Raw genomic sequence first — 19,776 nt, 5'->3', positions numbered from 1 at the left:
AGTATGACATGGCAAGGCTATAAACTAGTTTTGATACAGTATATAGGAAAGGTAACATAAATCTTGGGTGCAATAATATGTGTGCTGAAGCAATGGAGAGGTATGCTTTTCACACCGGACCAGTGCGAGAAAATATGAAGATTCATAGAGTGCAGCTATAAGAAGTATGCTACAATAAAATAATATGTCAGGAAGTTGGGGGGAGGAGGAGGAGGAGAAAGGATCTTATGTATCAAAACAAGATGCACAGGGTTGTGAAGAAACAAACCACTTGTTGCTACAGAGACAGGTGTGGGATCCAATGTTCAGAGCAAGAAGATTCATACAACATACTAAAAAAGGAAACATAATAACAAATGTGAGAAGCTGCATTTTAGTAACATGGACACAGCACCAACACAAGCTCTGAAACTGAGAGCACCCCCACCACCACCACCCTGCAACCAATCAAACAGAAGTAACAGGGGATACTGAATACACAGGAAAGAAGGGTTACATGAATGATCCCAGGTTTGTTTGAATCATGGGATAGCTTCACGGAAATTCGGAAAACTTGAACTGGTAGACACTTGGAGATAGATGCAAACTATATTCGAAACCTACTTCTAAGTTTCAAGAGAGTACTCTAGGAATAAACTAAAATCCCCAATGTATCACTCCCAAAGGATCCGTAAAACAGGAATAAGCTAATTATAATGCACACAGATGCATTTGAGCAATCATTCTTCTCATGCTCAATATGTCAATGGAATGAGAAGTACCACTAATAAGTAGTGCAAAGGGACATGCCGTCTGTCATACAAGCAGCCAAAAATAGAAAGTGAGCATGTATCAAGAAAGTTTTACAAATGGCAAAAAACATTAGCAAAAATTAATTACCAGAAAAGAAAATGTGAATAGTCACACAAGGGACTCGATCACTTATAGTAAAAAATCAAATTGGTCATTAATAGATCTCAAAATGTCATTGCTTTCTTCTTGTAGCTGAACTAACCTACGAAACATTTTTAATTTTTCACTAGAAATTACAAGTTTTTCTTTTTCACATTTGAGCTTTTCTTCTTCAAATGCAATCATTCTCTCTGCTTGTTGAAGCTTCATTTTCTTTAACTGCAGTAACTCATCATTTCTCCTTTCTAAGCCTTCAAGTCTCTCCCTGTCTACTTCCAGTTTTTTCTCATAGTAAAGTTTCCTGTCAGCTCTTATCTGTTGTAAGAACGACTGTTTCAGCTTCCTTCTCTTTTCTGGTGGACTAACTGATGATTCAGAAGGATTAGTAAATAACTGTTTGCTACTGCTTGCTGCTGGTGCAGGTTCGTTACTACCTGGTGGTGGCTCAAGTTTATTACTACTCCTATCACTGTTCACATTGGATTTTCCACTGATAAGTAATAATTGTTTACTACTACTACTACTACTTGGTGTCAGCTCAGGTTCACTACTAATCCCATCACTGTTCCCATTGGATTTTCCACTGATGAGTAACACTTGTTTACTACTACTACTTGGTGTCAGCTCAGGTTTACTACTAATCCCATCACTGTTCCCATTGGATTTTCCACTGATGAGTAACAATTGTTTACTACTACTTGGTGGTAGCTCAGGTTCACTGTTAATCCTGTCATTGTTCCCATTCGTTTTTGCACTGATAATGAATAATTGTTTATTACTACCTGGTGCTGGCTCAGGTTCACCACTAATCCTTTCATTGTTCACACAGGGTTTTCCAGTGATAATGAATAACTGTTTACCACTATTTAGTGATGGTTCGGTTTCGCTAGGCCTACACATCACATCGCTGTTCACAGTGGGTTTTGCACTGATAATGAAGAAATTTTTACTTGTTAAAGGCGCAGGTTCACTACTAATCCCATCACTATTCACACTGGAGTTTCCTCTGATAATGAATAATTGTTTACCACTACCTGCTGATGGCTCAGGTTCACTACTAATCACTTCACTGTTCGCATTAGATTTTCCACTATTAATTAATAATTCGTTACCATTATTTGGTACTGTCTCAGGTTCACTACCATTGTTCCCTACCTGTACATTCGATTTTTCACCACTACCAAGTACACCTGTCTCATCCGACTGCGGCATTGGTCTGATGATGTCTTCTCCCTTCAGTATTTTCTGCATCGCATCTTGGTACACAAAGTCCTTTCTTCTCCTCGATAACTTCAAATTATTGTCTGTCGCTCTCTTGTAACTGCGCAAAAGAACTCTCCACCTGTTCTCGCACTGGGCTGGTGTGAAGTTCATCCCCATCTCATTCTTCAGTGCGAGGGATATTGCAACCCACATGTAGTTCTTAAAACGAAAGTCTTTACCTAAGCGATCCCTCTGTACTTCATACGCGTTCAACAAAGCTAGCGTCGCTTCTCGGCTCCAGAATACTGGAAGATCACTCTGTACGCCGACATCTGTAAATACACGCACAAAATTACAAACTATCCCATGTGCTGTCACACTGTACGAGTCATACACATACACAACTAACAACTGTCAATTAATTATTGTAGTACAGTATGTTATACCTTTGGCGCTTTCCATCACGATTTTCGCAATTTGCAGCGGAATACCAATTTTGTTTATGTACCAGTTTCCAACCGTCTTGCGCATGCGCAGTGAGGAAATTAGCGGATTTGTCTACACCTTCTGCTGCTTTCATGACGTGCAGCGCTCAACGCGGTAAGTGACGAAAACAGGTACCTTCGAACACAGCTGAAATCCCAAACTGTTCCGAGCCGCGCATGCGTAGCAGAACCAGTTTACAAACTGGGTTTGCTCGACTAACGATTGCAGCTGTAGTAATCTAGCGGTTGCGTCCGGCAGCGACAGTCCCCAGGTCCAGTTAGTTCTCGTTGTGATTGGCAGAAAGCCATTACTTGTGTCTAGGGACAGCAAATCTTGATGCCGATCTGCTATGCTCGCATTTTGCAGCTCGTAGCGGATAATGAAAGCCAGTAGTCTCCTGTGTATTGTTCACGTGTTTTGGTTATTGTGCGTTGATTATGTTAATACTACTTTCATTTGGGTAACGGAAAAATATAGTTGAAATTTGAAAAATATAGTTGCAATTTGTGCACTGAAACATAGGACAGTAATACAAAGTTATATTGCAAAATTGTCCAATATACATACAGGTTTCCCGTTAACGTGCATAGCCATACTACAGATGAAATTTCAAGATCACTCTCCCTGACTTGAACATCTCAAACCTTGCTATCCCCAAAAATTACGGAAAGAATGATGTTGCCACAAGGTTCTCCTTCCCGCATACCAAATATTAGGCTTTTCATGTGTGTAGTTCATACAGAATTTCGTCAGAACCGAAACTGATGAAATTAAAGAAAAGTATTTGAAGAATCTGATGTGGAGTGTCTCATTTGATGTGCGTGCAATTTAAATATCTCATTTCTGAGGCCTTCATAAGTTTACAAATATCAAAGAAACATATGCCACCTGTTTTATCACGCTTCTCCTCATAAAAATTGTGCTTTGACAATTTGCTGTCATTCAGTGACAACTTTCATTTCATGAAATGATTATTAATTAGACACCCTAGCTGCAAACAGGCGTTGATATACTTCACTGGGGACATGTTGAAAATGTGTGCCCCGACCGGGACTCGAACCCGGGATCTCCTGCTTACATGGCAGACGCTCTATCCATCTGAGCCACCGCAGGCACAGAGGATAGTGCGTCTGCAGGGACTTATCCCTTGCACGCTCCCCGTGAGATCCACATTCCCAACATGTCCACACCACTACATTCGTAGTGCGCCTAATAGATGTTTGCCCATCATACTCATTACTCGTGGCAGATTAATCTACCAAGTCCCGTAAGAGTTCGGGCATAGCATGTGCGTTCACACAAGAAGTTCAATGATCGGGAAGCCATATTTTAACTATATATGACGGTAGTATCTGTTCCCGAAAGAACACATATCGTGGATGACCATGCAGCTTTGCTAGAAATGAAATGATAATTAATTAGACACCCTAGCTGCAAACAGGCGTTGATATACTTCACTGGGGACATGTTGAAAATGTGTGCCCCGACCGGGACTCGAACCCGGGATCTCCTGCTTACATGGCAGACGCTCTATCCATCTGAGCCACCGCGGGCACAGAGGATAGTGCGTCTTCAGGGACTTATCCCTTGCACGCTCCCCGTGAATGTAGTGGTGTGGACATGTTGGGAATGTCGATCTCACGGGGAGCGTGCAAGGGATAAGTCCCTGCAGACGCACTATCCTCTGTGCCCGCGGTGGCTCAGATGGATAGAGCATCTGCCATGTAAGCAGGAGATCCCGGGTTCGAGTCCCGGTCGGGGCACACATTTTCAACATGTCCCCAGTGAAGTATATCAACGCCTGTTTGCAGCTAGGGTGTCTAATTAATTATCATTTCATTTCTAGCAAAGCTCCATGGTCATCCACGATATGTGTTCTTTCAGGAACAGATACTACCGTCATATATATAACTTTCATTTCACTTTTATCTATCGGCAAAACACTAATGGTAATCAGACAACACAGGTAGTTTTATTCCAAACTCATATGGTTGTACTAAAGTAGTCTTAATATCAATAATCCTTAATTCCTACAACACAGTATACCGTATAGGCATTTCCTTCATGTGCACCATCTTGAACAAGAAAATTTTGTAAGTCACAGCTATTGTGACTATGGTCTATAGAAACAGTTCACCCAATTTACAAAGATTTCGAACACTTATAAAAATTCGTAGACACTGAAATTGTGTATATCTTGCTCTAATAATAGACTCCTTAAGCTAATTAGCTTATATCGCAAAACCTGTCAGCTGTTTCTGATTCTCCAGTCCAGTCCAATACATTAATAAATACTTCTCCACCTCAAGGACTATAAGATATAATTACAATATCTTTTGTGCTATTGGAAAATTCAGTCAATTAATAGGAATGTTTCATAAAAACACATAACTACTCATAAACCGCTGTAGTTGGATAGGAACTTCTTGAGAGAAATACCCAAATCTCCATTATTTAAAGACCAAATTAAGCTCTAGGTTAGTGAAGGAAACCAAAGGACATGATGTTTAGGCAGATATCGATGACAAACATCAGATTCAGACCAATCTAACTGTGTTGTCTTCTATGTTCAGAAATGTGTAGAATTAGTCAGTTAGGATAATAATTTTTGAAGATTTTTTTGTAAAGTGAACTGTAGGCCCTAAAACATGGAGATTGTGATAAATTATACAAGGTTAAAAACTTCAGTAAGTAACAATTTTGAATTTCATGTGGAATGAACAAACAATTGCTTATCCTAAAAGTGAATGTAAACTTTCGTTGTTTGCCTCAAGAAAACGTTCTGACATGCATCCAAGAGCAGTCGATTGGCTCACCCGATCTGCACCAGGATTTACTGTCCCTAGACACAAGTAAAACTGCTCGAGTGACGACCAGTGGCTGGTCGTAACGAGTATTGACTGAGCAGAGGTACTTTTCTGGCGATTCCTGAAAGAACTATTCTGGCAGATTCTTGAAAATAGATTGAAACTATCCTGATAAAGTCTACAGATAAAGTATCAAGAACCAGCTTTAAACAATGACTGTAGAAATATACCTCAACCCCCTACATGTCACTCCCATACGGATCATGAGAATAAGATCGGATAGATTACACATACACAGAAGCATTTAAACAGTGATTTTTCCTGCACTCTATACGTCAATGAAATGGAAAGAAGTCCTAATAACTGGTACAGTAGGAAACCCTTGTTCTATGCACTTCACAGCCCTCCCCGGAGTACCGATATAGGCGTAGAAAGGCTTTAATAGCGTTGCTCCAAAGAGACACACCAATCCAAGCACAAATCTTTTTGTGTTGTCTTGTAGCCTTCTAGTACTAGGTTCCTGTTACTGCTAGCCTTTTAAAGGGATGGTACATCACAATATTGTGAAAATTTAATAGATCCTAGTTTACTTTATTCCGTTGAGGGGTTTTTATTTTTTATTTTTTTTATTTTTTGGTCATCGAAAGCAAAAGTACCTCACTATCCTCTGTTAGGTTCACTTTTAAAATGAATAAATTTTCTCTCTTCCATGCAAGGATCAGATCACAATGGTCAGATGATTGTGGGTCATATACTATACTCATTGCTATAAACGACTTGCATACATTAACTTGGCCCACATTAGATGGGAGGTGGCATTGGTAGGAATATGCATGCTATACCATTACATACATATTGGTGAAATTAAGCTGCATAGGAGACTCATAACCACCAGATACATTGCCGACACTCCCTATAAACCAACTTAAATAATTAAGATTTTTATTGAAATTAGATAATTTCCAGCATTTGTAATATTTGGGCACTTACTACTCTTTAGTTTATTAACATTGGTACTAATTATCTGCTAAGTACTGTCAATCAGCAACAAATTGTCATAATATACATATAATAAAATTATGTATAAAAATTAGAAAAACTGTATATTAATAACAGTACATTAATGTTGAAAGCAGTAAGTGTCAGAACTAAATCAGAATTTCTTCAGTTAACGTTCTGTATCGCTTCTGCTCCAAGAAATGCTGATCATAAATGGGAACCAGAAACGTCTGACTCTTTCATTTATCTTAATCGATGTTTCTGGGTAGCCTGAAGCTGTGTCAGTCATTATTTGAATAATAAAACACTGCAGCAGTAACCCATTTTTTCATGCTTAGCGCAATGCGTTTTGAGAACATCTTAGTCATGACCTAATGTTAATAGAAGTTTCCACAATGAAATTTTCTACTCTGCAGTGGGATGTGTACTGATATGAAACATATAGGCAGATTAAAACTGTGTGCCAGACTTGGGTAACTCAGTCAGTAGAGAACCTGTCCACGAAAAAACAAAGGCACTGAGTTCGAGTCTCAGTCCAGCATATAGTTTTAATCTGCCTCAGAATTTCAAATCAGCGCACACTCCATTGCAGAGTGGCAAATTTCATTCTGGAAACATTCTCCAGGCTGTGGCTAAGCCATGTCTCCACAGTATCTTTTCTCCCAGGAGTGCTAGTCTTGCAAGTTTCACAAAAGAGTTTCTGTCAATTTGGGATGGAGCTAGAAGATGAGGTACTGGCGGAAGTAAAGCTGTGAGGATGGGTCATGAGTCACGTTTGTCGCCAGAGTGCTTGACCAAGAAAGGCAGAGCTCCCAATTTCGAATCTCAGTCCAGCCAACAGTTTTGATATGTCAGAAAGTTTCATATGAGCGCACACTCCACGGTGGAGTGGAAAAATTCATTCTGGAAACATCCTCCCGGCTGTGGCTAGCCATGTCTCGGCAATATCCTTCCTTCCAAGATAGCTAGTTTTGCTAGCTCGACAGGAGAGTTTCTGTGAGGTATGGAAGGTCAGAGATGAGGTACTGGCATAGGTAAAGCTGTGAGTACAGGTCGTGATCCATGCTTGAGTAGATCAGCTGGTAGAGCACTTGACCATTAAATGCAAAGCTCCCGAGTTTGAGTCTCGATCAGACACTCAGTTTTATTCTCCCAGGAAGTTTCATTGCAGAAGCGTTTTGTGTGTTGTTCTGCTTCTCTTGGATTGCAGTCGCCTTTTAGCGTTTATAAGGTACTGCGCCTACTGCATTATGCAGAAAACTACACATGTAGAGTGAAATTTCACACACACTGTGAGTGATGAGATAGTATAGTGCAAGAGAGGCACAACACACATACAAGCATCGCACAAAATACTTGACGAATATTTGCACTGACAATGACAATAAATTCTCGAAATACATAGTGCTAAACATGAAAAAATATGTACCTGTTGCAGTGTTTCATTATTTAAATCACAAACGTTTGAACAAAGTGAAGAGAGCAAAGGACAAGTGACTGAAATTCTAAGCCACAACCCGCATTTGGCATATGTATGGCGTTCTCATCATGTGGCAATGCTAGCCCACAGTGGGTTGTGCAATCTTTGTCTTGACCGCCGCATTTACGACAGCGTTTTTTTACGATGCCATCACAGCAAAATATTCGTGACAACCAAGAACATAAATGTTGTTGCTGATCGTTTCACTTGCGTGAGTTTCGTCTTTCGCTGTTTTATCAGACTTAAGTCACAAAATCGAAGAAAGTGGTTCCTGAGAGAGCTCGTTCGTGTATGTAAGCAAAAGTGAATATTGTACAACATAGATCTATCATATGAATAAGGAAGAGCCAGACAAACCCGAAGGTGTGGAAAAATATTAGTATGCGGAAGGCTGTGAACCTACTTCCTCCAGCTCCACACCCGCACAACTCTAATCAGCTAACTACACCGATAACAAGAAGTTTGCAGCATTAGTATTGTTTATTCTAGGATCTTCTGAAGTACTTTTACCATCGATATCTTGTTAACTGACATTTAATTGTATCAAATCGCACCAAGAGTGAAATTTGTGATAAATCTTAAATGCGCCAGTGCTCTGAATGGCATACTGTCGTAACAGTCATGTTATAATCCGGAAACAACAAAATACACTAAAATTCAAGATGGCATCTACAAAGCAGCGAGCCAGGGACTTCACGTGACCCAATTCGAATGCCAGTTGTAGCTTCCAAATTGCTGTCACTTGTGAGCAACACGGTCTACATAGGGAAAGTCTGGACTGCAGTGTTCCTTGTGGAGTCACCACATTGGCGCTAAAGCAGATGGCACAGTTTAATAAAGCTAGGGAATAGTGCAGCTGCTTTCTGGAATTATCGTTCTGAAGTTAGTTGTGTACGTTTTAAGTAGCAAATTTTCTTTTTTTAAGTTTAAAAATTAAATGTCGGTTTTGGATAGGACAGATATTGCTCATTTAGTTTGAGCAAAATGGTATACCTTCAGAAATGTTCATACCTGCTCAATGCAAACACTTGGCAATAAAATTTCGTGCAGGAGTATTAGCATCGAGCTATCGCTGTCATTTGTGCTAGTGAAGCATCCGGACAAACAGTTACATATGTTGTGTATTTTACCCATGCTATCTTTACCTAGAGAAAGTTGTGTGGGCATATGACAATGAAAACACCATTTGCAAACGATTAGTTTTGAGGATATTTAAAAAATCTGGAGTTTAAATTAGTCTCTATAACATTTTAGTCTTCACCAAATCCTTAGTGAACAATAAACTTGTCAAACAGGCACTATGTAAAGTATCATATGAAATCAAAAATTGTTCAAATGGCTCTGAGCACCATGGGACTTAACATCTGTGGTCATCAGTCCCCTAGAACTTAGAACTACTTAAACCTAACTAACCTAAGGACGTCACACACATCCATGACTGAGGCAGGATTCGAACCTGCGACGGTAGCAGTCACGTGGTTCCAGACTGAAGCGCCTAGAACTGCATGGCCACACCGGCCGGCATTTGAAATCACTAGTAACTCATTACCCACCACGTTTTCCCTTCTCATGTGCTTACATATAATGATAATAGGTGAAACAATTGACAGAAAAGATACTAGGCTTACCTTTCCACCACCATCAAATCCCCTTTTTTTACTAATAGTGTTGTGCTTCAATTATTGGAAGGTGGGTTAGGATGACCTATTTTAATCATCCTCTCCAGATATCTTTGGGGGAAGACGAATTTTGTAACTGAAAACACATCCTTTTCCTCTCAATGCGGGACAGTTTTATATATATATATATATATATATATATATATATATATATATATGGATACTCTGCAAATCACACTTAAGTGCCCGACACCACAGTAATTCTCTATTATTCCACTCTTTAATAGCGTATGTTAAAAATGAACACCTATATCTTTCTGTGTGAGCTCTGACTTTACTTTATTATGGTAATCGTTTCTCCCTACATAAGTCAACATCAACAAAATATTTTCACATTCGGAGGAGAAGCTCAGTGATTGAAATTTCGTGAGAAGATTTCGTTGCAACGAAAAAGTCTTTGTTTTAATGGTGTCCATCCTAAGTCCTGTATTGTGACTGTGACATTCTCTCCCCCATTTTGCGATAATACAAAATGTGTTGTTCTTCTTTGAATTTTCTCAATATACTCCACTAATTTTATCTGGTAAGGATCCAAGACCACGGATCAGTACTCCAAGAAAGAATGGACGAGAGGAGTGAAGGAAGTCTCATTAGTAGATCTGTTACGTACATACATACATATATACATACATAGTTCTGTTAATTAATTAATTATTTAAATAATTTTTAACAGTTACTACTCCATATATAAGAATTCATCTATTGAGTAGCAGGAGTTGTCATTCAGGAATTCTTTTAATTTGCCTATAAATGTTGGTTGGCTATCTGTCAGACTTTTCCTATTATTTGGCAAATGACCAACGATTTTTAAGGCAGCATAATTCACCTCTTTCTGTGCCAAAGTGAGATTTAATCCAGACTAGTGAATACCATCTTTCCTTCTAGTGTTGTAGCTACACACTTTACTGTTATTTTTGAATTGGGATGGGTTATTAATGACAAATTTCATGAGTGAATATATGTATTGTGAAGGTACTGTGAATATCCTGAGTTCCTTAAATAAATGTCTGCAAGGTGATCTTGGGTGAGCTCCAGCTAGTATTCTGATTACACACTTTTGTGCAATGAATACTTTCTCTCTTAATGACGAATTGCCCCAAAATATGATGCCATATGAAAGCAGTGGATGAAAATAGGCGTAGTGGGCTAATTTACTGATATATTTATCACCAAAATTTGCAATAACCCTAATAGCATAAGTAGTTGAACTTTACTGTTTCAGCAGATCATCGATGTGTTTCTTCCAATTAAATTTCTCATCAATGAACACATTCAGAAATTTTGAGTATTCTACCTTAGCAACAGACTTCTGTTCATAGTCTATATTTATTTATGTGTTATACCATTTACTGTACATAATTGTATAAACTGTGTTTTCTCAAAATTTAGTGACAGTCCATTTGCAGAGAACCACTTAATAATTTTCTGAAAGACATTATTTACAATTTCCTCTGCTGATTCTTGCAACTTGAGTGTGATTGCTGTACTTGTCTCATCAGCAAAAAGAACTAGGTTTGCATCCTCATGAATATATAGTGGCAAGTCGTTAATATACATTAAGAACAATAAGGGACCTAAAACTGAATCCTGTGGGACACCATTCTTGATACCTCCCCAGTTAGACGATTCCGCTGGTTTTTGCTAACTTTCTGTGGTGTTAATTCCTTCTGCATTCTTCCAATTAAGTATGAATGAAACTATTTGTGCACTGTCCCACTCATACCGCAATACTTAAGCTTATCTAGAAGAATTTCATGATTCACACAATCAGAAGCCTTTGAGAGAGCACAAAATATCCCAGTGGGTGATGTTCGGTTATTCAATGCATTTAATATCAGTGAAAGCATATATAGCATTTTCTGTTGAAAAGCCTTTCTGAAAACCAAATTGACATTTCGTTAGTACTTCATTTTTACAAATATGTGATGCTACTCTTGAATACATTCCTTTTTCAAGAATTTTGGATAAAGTGAGATTGGGAAGTAGTTGTTAGCGTCAGATCTATCACTTTTTTAATGCAATTGTTTAACAATAGTGTATTTCAGTCTATCTGAAAAAATGCCCTGTTTCAGTGAGCTACTACATATGTGGGTGAGAATCCTACTTATTTTCTGGGAACAAGCTTTTAGTGCTCTGTCGGAAATGCCATCTATTCCATGTGAGCTTTTACTTTTAAGTGAATTTATTATTTTCCTAATTTTAGTTGAGGTGGGCTGAATTTCAATTTTATCAAATTTCATAGGTACTGCTTCTTCTATATGCTGCCTTGCATTTTCTAATGAATAGCTGGATTCTGTTTTCTCTACAACACTTAAAAATGATTATTAAAAATATTTTCCACTTCTGACTTCTTGTTAACAAACTTTTAATTGTGTTTGATATGAATACAGTCTTCCTGTGCTCTCGGTTGCCCTGTTTTCCTTTTCACAATGTTCCAAATTGTTTTAATTTTACTATCATATGTGCTAATCTCAGAGATAATGCATGTACTTATGGACTTTTTAATAACTTTTCTTTATACAGTGCAGTATTTTTTATAATGTTTCACTGTTTTGGGATCATTACTCCTCCTAGCTATAAGATACATTTCCGTTTTCTGTTTACAAGATATTTTTATCCCTTTAGTAAGCCAAGGCTTTTTACATGGTTTCTTACAGTTATATTTCCCTGTTTTCTTAGGGAAACTGTTTTCAAACATACTCACAAAGGTATCATGAAATAGGTTAAATTTTAAATTACCATTATGGTCCCTGTATACCTCATCCCAGTCTAAGTGTTGCAAGCTTTCCCTAAAGTTTTGAATTGTTAAATCGTTAATGGAACACACTATTTTGGAGGACTCTTTTGCATTATTGTATGGAGCTATATCATATACTGTACCTAGCTGTGCATCATCTGTCATCAGACAGACCATTCTTAACAGGAAAATTTTTTATTTGATTAAATTTATCTTGGTCTATGAAAACGTTATCTGTCAGTGTGCTGCTTTCCTGTACCAACCAAGCAGGAAAATCAATAACTGATGTCAAATTGAAAGAACCAGTAATACTTCAAGGTCAAGCTTTCTCTTGGACTCTTTCAGAAAATCTACATTGAAATCCCCACAAACAATAATTTGCTTTCCTTTGTCTGGCAGGTAGCACAATGAAGAATCCAAGTTTTCCAAAAATGGTTGAAAAATTTCCCAATGGGGACCTATACATGACTACATTTATAAAAGTGCCATTATTTAGTTTAAGCTCACATGCACATGCTTCTATATGTTTCTCTCACAATTTTTTTTTAATTTCCAAATTTTTCACGCTATGACTGATTTTAACATATATGGCGACTCCTCCTCTCTCCATAGTGCCTCTACTTACATGTACTGAAAGCCTATATCCACCTATATATACCATTTCCATACCTGTGACTATATGATGTTCAGAAAGGCATAGCACATCTATTCCAGCCTCAGTTTCTAAATCTTCTAAACAAATAAGAAGCTCATCTACTTTATTTTTTAATCTCCTGATATTCTGATGCAGTATATTAACATTATTTTTCACTGTGCTTTTTTGTGAATCTTGTTACATACTAACATTATTTTTCACTGTATTGTTATGAGGATCTTGTGATATTTTCGCATCGCTAGTACCTGCCTGTATGAACTTCTTATTGAGCTTAATTTCAATCAATGTAGGATGATTGGACACTGATCTTAGCCTAAAAAAGTACTCCCATGAGTTTCAGTGCCCCCCCCCCCTAAAAATTTTGTTATCATCCCAGCCAGTTTACCCTTCCCTTTTCTATTGAGATGCAGGCCATATCTTGTGAAGTACCACTTACCAATACCACCAACAGGAACCAAACCCATGCCTGACAAAGTAGCCACCCAAAGCAGCTGATCTAGGTCCATACTGACCCTCCTGACAGAGCTGTTCAATTGGGGCTGGTCATACCGCATGAAAGCAGCGACCAAGCCAACATTTTATCGCTCGTTGCAGATGCTGTTTTTACCAGGTCACACTCAATATTGTAGCCCTGATCCCTACCAGTACTATTTCCCACTCCACTCAATACCACAATATGATTCTGCTTCATAAAACCCTTGCGCAATGTACCACATCCTCTATCACTTGGCTAAGACAAGCACTGGGTTTGAAAATACTTGTGACCTGGTACCTGTCATCTAATTTTTCCTGCAAGGTCTGGCCCACTCCTCTTCCATGGTTACTACCTAACAACAGAACTTTCCTCCTACTTTCTACTTTTTTCAGAACAGTTGGTTTGCTAGTGAAAGCCTGTTGAGTACTGACTACACTTACATCTACTTGAGCCTCTTCCTTAGCTGACTGAGGTAGCAAGGCCAATCTATTGTTTATGCCAATGATGAAACGGTCTGATACTGATCTCTTTCTGTGGCCCCTGTTCCTTGCTACCACTTCCCACCTGTCTTTGCCCTCCTACCCCCTTAACCTCATCAGTTCCTCCCTAGCACTATCCAGTTCAACCTCAAGTGCTCTAATCCTCCCTTCCTGTTCCGGTATTTTCCTATCCCTTGAACATAATATGCAATACCATGGAAGAGACCCATTTACTTCCCCAATTCCCATGCCACTACATTCACCCCAATGTAACCATCTGTCATAACATTTTCTACGTGTTCTCCCAATAAAACGTCTGTGTGTTCTTTCCAATTTAAATTGTTCATAATTGTAATTCCTAGGTATTTAGTTGAATTTAAGGCCTGATTTATCGTGTAACGGAAGTTTAATGGATTCCTTTTAGCACTCATGTAGATGACCTCACACTTTTCATTACTTAGAGATAACTACCAGTTTTTGCACCATTTATGTATATTTTTTAAACCGTTTTGCAATTTGTTTTGATCTTCTGATGAGTTTACTAGACGATAAACGACAGGTGACCTCCCAGACAGGAAATCACGAATCCAGTAACATAACTGAGACAATATTCCATAAGCACGCAATTTCACTAGCCTTTTCGAAATCTTTAAATACGGAATATATTTGAAATAACTTGTCAATATCACTCAACACTCCGAGTGTGTAAAAACTTAGTTGTGTTTCACAAGACAGATGTTTACTAAATCCGTGTTGACTGTGTATCATTAGATCGCTTTATTCGAGGTAATTCATATTGATCGAACACAATATATGTTCCAAGATCCTGCTTCATATCGTCGTTAATGATATGCGCCTGTAATCTAGGGGATTACTCCTACCGCTTTTCTTGAATATTGGTGTGACCTGTGCAACTTTCCAGTCTTGGGTATGGATCTTTCGTCAGGCGAGTAGTTGTATTATACAGGGTGATCCATTGTTCGTGACCATGCCATATATGTCACGAAATAAGCGTCAAACGATAAAACTACAATGAACGAAACTTTCTAGCTTGAAGAGGGAAACCAGATGGCGCTATGGTTGCCCCGCTAGATAGCGCTGCCATAGGTCAAACAGACATCGACGGCGTTTTTTAAAATAGGAACCCCCATTTTTATACATACTCGTGTAGTACGTAAAGAAATTTGAATGTTTTAGTTGGTCCACTTCTTTCGCTTTGTGATAGATGGCGCTGTAAAAGTCACAAACATATGGCTCACAATTTTAGACGAACAGTTGGTAACAGGTAGGTTTTTTAAATTAAAATACAGAACGTAGGTATGTTTGAACATTTTATTTCGGTTGTTCCAATGAGATACATGTACCTTTGTAAACTTACCATTTCTGAGAACACATGTTGTAATAGAGTGATCTGTAAATACCACATTAATGCAATAAATGCTCAAAATAATGTCCGTCAACCTCAATGCATTTGGCAATACGTGTAACGACACTCCTCTCAACAGCGAGTAGTTCGTCTTCCGTAATGTTCGCACATGCATTGACAGTGCGCTCACGCATGTTGTCAGGCGTTGTCGGTGAATCACAATAGCAAATATCCTTCAACTTTCTCCACAGAAAGAAATCTGGGGACGTCAGATCCGGTGAACGTGTGGGCCATGGTATGTTGCTTCGACGACCAATCGACCTGTTATGAAATATGCTATTCAATACCGCTATACCGCTTCAACTGCACGCGAGCTGTGTGCCGGACATCCATCATGTTGGAAGTACATTGCCATTCTGTCATGCAGTGAAACATCTTGTAGTAACGTCGTAGAACATTATATAGGAAATCAGCATACATTACACCAATTAAATTGCCATCGATGAAATGGGGGTCCAATTATCCTTCCTCCTATAATGCCGCACCATACATTAACCCGCCAAGGTCGCTGATGTTCCACCTGTCACAGCCATCGTGGATTTTCCGTTGCCCAATAGTACATATTATGCCGGTTTACGTTACCGCTGTTGGTGAATGACGCTTCGTCGCTAAGTAGAACGCGTGCAAAAAATCTGTCTTCGTCCCGTAATTTCTCTTGTGCCCAGTGGCAGAACTGTACACGACGTTCAAAGTCGTCGCCATGCAATTCCTTGTGCATAGAAATATGGTACGGGTGCAATCAATGTTGATGTAGACTTCTCAACACCGACTGTTTTGAGATTCCCGATTCTCGCGCAATTTGTCTGCTACTGATGTGAGGATTAGCAGCGACAACAGCTAAAACACCTACTTGAGCATCATCATTTGCTGCAGGTCGTGGTTGACGTTTCACATGTGGCTGAACACTTCCTGTTTACTTAAATAACGTAACTATCCGGCGAACGGTCCGGACACTTTGATGATGGCGTCCAGGATACCAAGCAGCATACATAGCACATGCCCGTTGGGCATTTTGATCACAATAGCCATACACCAACACGCTATCGACTTTTTCTGCAATTGGTAAACGGTGCATTTTACCACGGGTAATGTACCACGAAGCAAATACCGTCCGCTCTGGCGGAATGTTACGTGATACCACATACTTATACATTTGTGACTATTACAGTGCCATCTATCACAAAGCGAAAAAAGTGGTCCAACTAAAACAGTCATATTTCTTTACATACTACACGAATATGTAATAAGAATGGGGGTTCCTATTTAAAAAAAAAACGCAGTTGATATCCGTTTGCCCTGTGGCAGTGCCATCTAGCAGGCCAACCATAGCGCCATCTGGTTTCCCCCTTCAAGCTAGACGAGTTTCATTCATTGTAGTTTTTTCGTTTGATGCTTATTTCGTGAGATATTTGGCCTGGTCACTGTCAATGGACCACCCTGTATATATGAATGCTGTGCAGGACACAAATGACATTAGTTTTTCTGAAGTTGAGCGCTATTAAAGTGCTGAAGTTTAAGACAGAGAATAACAAAAGATATATAATGGTTGCATGGAATTATGCCTATTGTGCAGCATGTATTGGATTACAGGAGCATGTGACTGCATCTGCTTTCAAAGACATACAGCAAACATGTCCAAAATTGTATCTAGGAAAACCACAGACATAGTATCTCTACGAAACTAAATCCTATCAAAGTGGGAACAGGGTGAAGATAAATCATACATATACACACATAAAAAATAGTTTTGCATCACCTCAGTTCCAAGAGTTCCAGAACCTGTACAGAAAATTGGAATAGAGATCAACATAAACATCATTTCCGCCCTTTTTATTGCTCATAAAAATCACACATTGTATGTTGTACCACCATACAGCGAGACCTTCAGAGGTGGTGGTCCAGATTGCTGTGCATACCAGTTCCTCTAACACCCAGTAGCACGATCTCTTGCATTGATGCATGCCTGTATTCGTCGTGGTATACTACCCACCAGTTCATTAACGTACTGTTGGTACAGATTGTCCCACTCCTCAACGGCGATTCGACGTAGATCCCTCAGAGCGGTTGGTGGGTCACGTCATCCATAAACAGCCCTTTTCAATGTATCCCATGCATGTTCGGTAGGGTGCTGAACACCCTAGTCGAGCGATGTCGCTATCCCGAAAGAAGTCATTCACAAGATGTGCACCATGGGTGCGTGAATTGTCGTCCATGAAGACGAATACCTCTCCAATATGCTGTGATATGGTTGCATTATAGATCAGAGGATGGCATTCAAGTATCGTACAGCCGTTACGGCGCCTTCCATGACCACGAGCGGCGTACGTTGGCCCCACGTAACGCCACCCCAAAACAGCAGGGAACCTCCACTTTACTGCAGTCGCTGGACAGTGTGTCTAAGGCGTTCTGCCTGACTGGGTTGCCTCCAAACACGTCTTCGACGATTGTCTGGTTGAAGGCAAATGCGACACGCATCGGTGAAGAGAACGTGACGCCAATCCTGAGCGGTTCATTCGGCATGTTGTTGGGCCCATCTGTACCGCACTGCATGGTGTCGTGGTTGCAATGATGGACCTCGCCGTGCACGTCGGGAGTGAAGTTGCGCATCATGCAGCCTATTGCGCACAGTTTGAGTCGTAACTCGACGTCCTGTGGCTGCACGAAAATCATTATTCAACATGGTGCCGTTGCTGTCAGGGTTCCTCCGAGCCATAATCCGTAGGTAGCGGTCATCCACTGCAGTAGTAGCCCTTGGGCGGCCTGAGCGAGGCATGTCATCGACAGTTCCTGTCCCTCTATCTCCTCCATGTTCAAACAACATTGCTTTGGTTCACTCTGAGACGCCTGGAGACTTCCCTTGTTGAGAGCCCTTTCCTGGCACAAGAGTAATAATGCGGATGCAATCGAACCACGGTATTGAACATAGAGGCATTGTTGAACTACAGACAACACGAGCCGTGTACCTCCTTCCTGATGGAATGACTGGAACTCATCGGCTGTTGGACCCTCTCCGTCTAATAGTCGCTGCTCATGCATGGTTGTTTACATCTTTGGGCGGGTTTTTGCCATCTCTGAACAGTCAAAGAGACTGTGTCTGTGATACTGGGATGATGCAAAACTTTTTGGTGTGTATATTATGAGGTAGAAATTCATTTACTTCTCAAAGTTTGTTGGTTGGTTGATTTGGGGTAGGGGCCCAAACAGCGAGGCCGTCAGTCCCATCAGATTAGGGAAGTATGGAGAAGGAAGTCGGCCATGACCTTTCAAGGAACCGGATGCCATTTAGGGAAATAACGGAAAACCTAAATTAGGATAACTGTATTTTCATATTCCTGAATGCCAGTCCAGTGTGCTACCCCAATGCGCCACCTCGCCCGGTTTTTTCAAAGTAATTTTATATTTTCATAAGCAGGTAAATCAGCAACACTATTTTCAGACATCTTCTTCTTCTGCTTCTTCTTCTTCTTCTTGAGTTGGAGAGCGGGACACCTGTAGAATGTCAGGTCTTCAGTAGCTGGAATCTTTAAGATTCGACGCATCCATGAGATTTCCTCCTTCCCCTTCACATAACTGATGGTCGAGTAATCGAACCGACGTAACATATCTTTTCAGGATATACCAGGATCATCCCAGTGAATTCCATGGTAGAAATATGTTAATCACATTGCACTCTTCTGTGGTTTAGCGCACTTCACATCCTTGAAAGACCTCGGCAATGCGAAGTTACCTGAGAATGTGTCTAATATTCTAGCATCTTCTGTGGATGCCATACCTTTAAATACGAACTGTCTACGCTCATCATCATAGAAACTATGAAGTAAAGAACTATATCATTTAAAAGTATTAGCATCTCACTTGGCTATGGAACAGACGTTATTATTAGTGACCTCTTCAGCTATACACCCAATACAAGACATCTTAATTGATGGTGGTCCATCAGCGTCACATCGCGCGTTCGAGTCATAATGTTTAAATCAGGGCACATACATTGAAATGAGTTCATCCCTTTTAAATACGCTGGGTAGAAAATAAAATATATATCACATAGTAATGGTACGACTTGTGTAGGGAACATATCGTAATCAAAAGCGTTCACCTGGCAACGACTCTTACTCAGTTTCATATAAATATCTGAGAGCACATCACACACATTTCTTGATTTCACCCGCTCAAACCTGTGGTAAACAGTAACCAATGTGTGGCTACAGCTGTGTTCTTGAATAGGCAGAGTTGAGCAGTCACAACCCTCTCCCCCCTTTAGTAGCGATAGCTAAAACATGACAATATTTCTCACAATACACTAACTATAACTCCTCAAATTCACTATCAGAATTACGGCATTATCTTATTCACAGACATCCAGCACATACTTGAAGTTGAATAATTGAATGACGATGGCTTCATAGTGTTTATTCACTTACATACAGCTGGTGCGCTGAAAGGGACAAACAGAAGTCCA

The 19,776-nt window shown here is 39.7% G+C and overlaps 1 protein-coding gene and 3 non-coding genes across 7 annotated transcripts in view; 1 reads left to right on the top strand and 3 right to left on the bottom strand.

Annotated features, from left to right (window-relative positions):
• LOC126195299 (uncharacterized) overlaps positions 1 to 2,677 on the bottom strand; it is a 44,321-nt gene extending 41,644 nt beyond the window's left edge. For 2 of the 4 annotated variants that reach the window (XM_049933850.1, XM_049933851.1), the window contains exons 1-2: positions 2,541 to 2,677; positions 880 to 2,426 (exon numbers count right to left, since the gene is read on the bottom strand). In XM_049933850.1, the coding sequence (XP_049789807.1) occupies positions 922 to 2,426; positions 2,541 to 2,625 (1,590 nt within the window). In that variant the 5' untranslated portion in view covers positions 2,626 to 2,677 and the 3' untranslated portion in view covers positions 880 to 921. The remainder of the gene's footprint in view (positions 1 to 879; positions 2,427 to 2,540) is intronic. The other 2 variants (XM_049933852.1, XM_049933853.1) reach the window with 1 other exon arrangement.
• Positions 2,678 to 3,619: 942 nt separating this feature from the next.
• On the bottom strand, positions 3,620 to 3,694 carry Trnat-ugu (transfer RNA threonine (anticodon UGU)). Its single transcript has one exon. It is a non-coding gene; the product is annotated as a tRNA-Thr (tRNA).
• Positions 3,695 to 4,059: 365 nt separating this feature from the next.
• On the bottom strand, positions 4,060 to 4,134 carry Trnat-ugu (transfer RNA threonine (anticodon UGU)). The gene has a single exon. It is a non-coding gene; the product is annotated as a tRNA-Thr (tRNA).
• Positions 4,135 to 4,268: 134 nt separating this feature from the next.
• On the top strand, positions 4,269 to 4,343 carry Trnat-ugu (transfer RNA threonine (anticodon UGU)). Its single transcript has one exon. It is a non-coding gene; the product is annotated as a tRNA-Thr (tRNA).
• Positions 4,344 to 19,776: the final 15,433 nt, after the last annotated feature.

This window comes from Schistocerca nitens, chromosome 7 (assembly GCF_023898315.1).
Source record: "Schistocerca nitens isolate TAMUIC-IGC-003100 chromosome 7, iqSchNite1.1, whole genome shotgun sequence".
Taxonomy (NCBI): domain Eukaryota; kingdom Metazoa; phylum Arthropoda; class Insecta; order Orthoptera; family Acrididae; genus Schistocerca; species Schistocerca nitens.
This window is presented reverse-complemented; position numbering and strand designations above follow the sequence as displayed.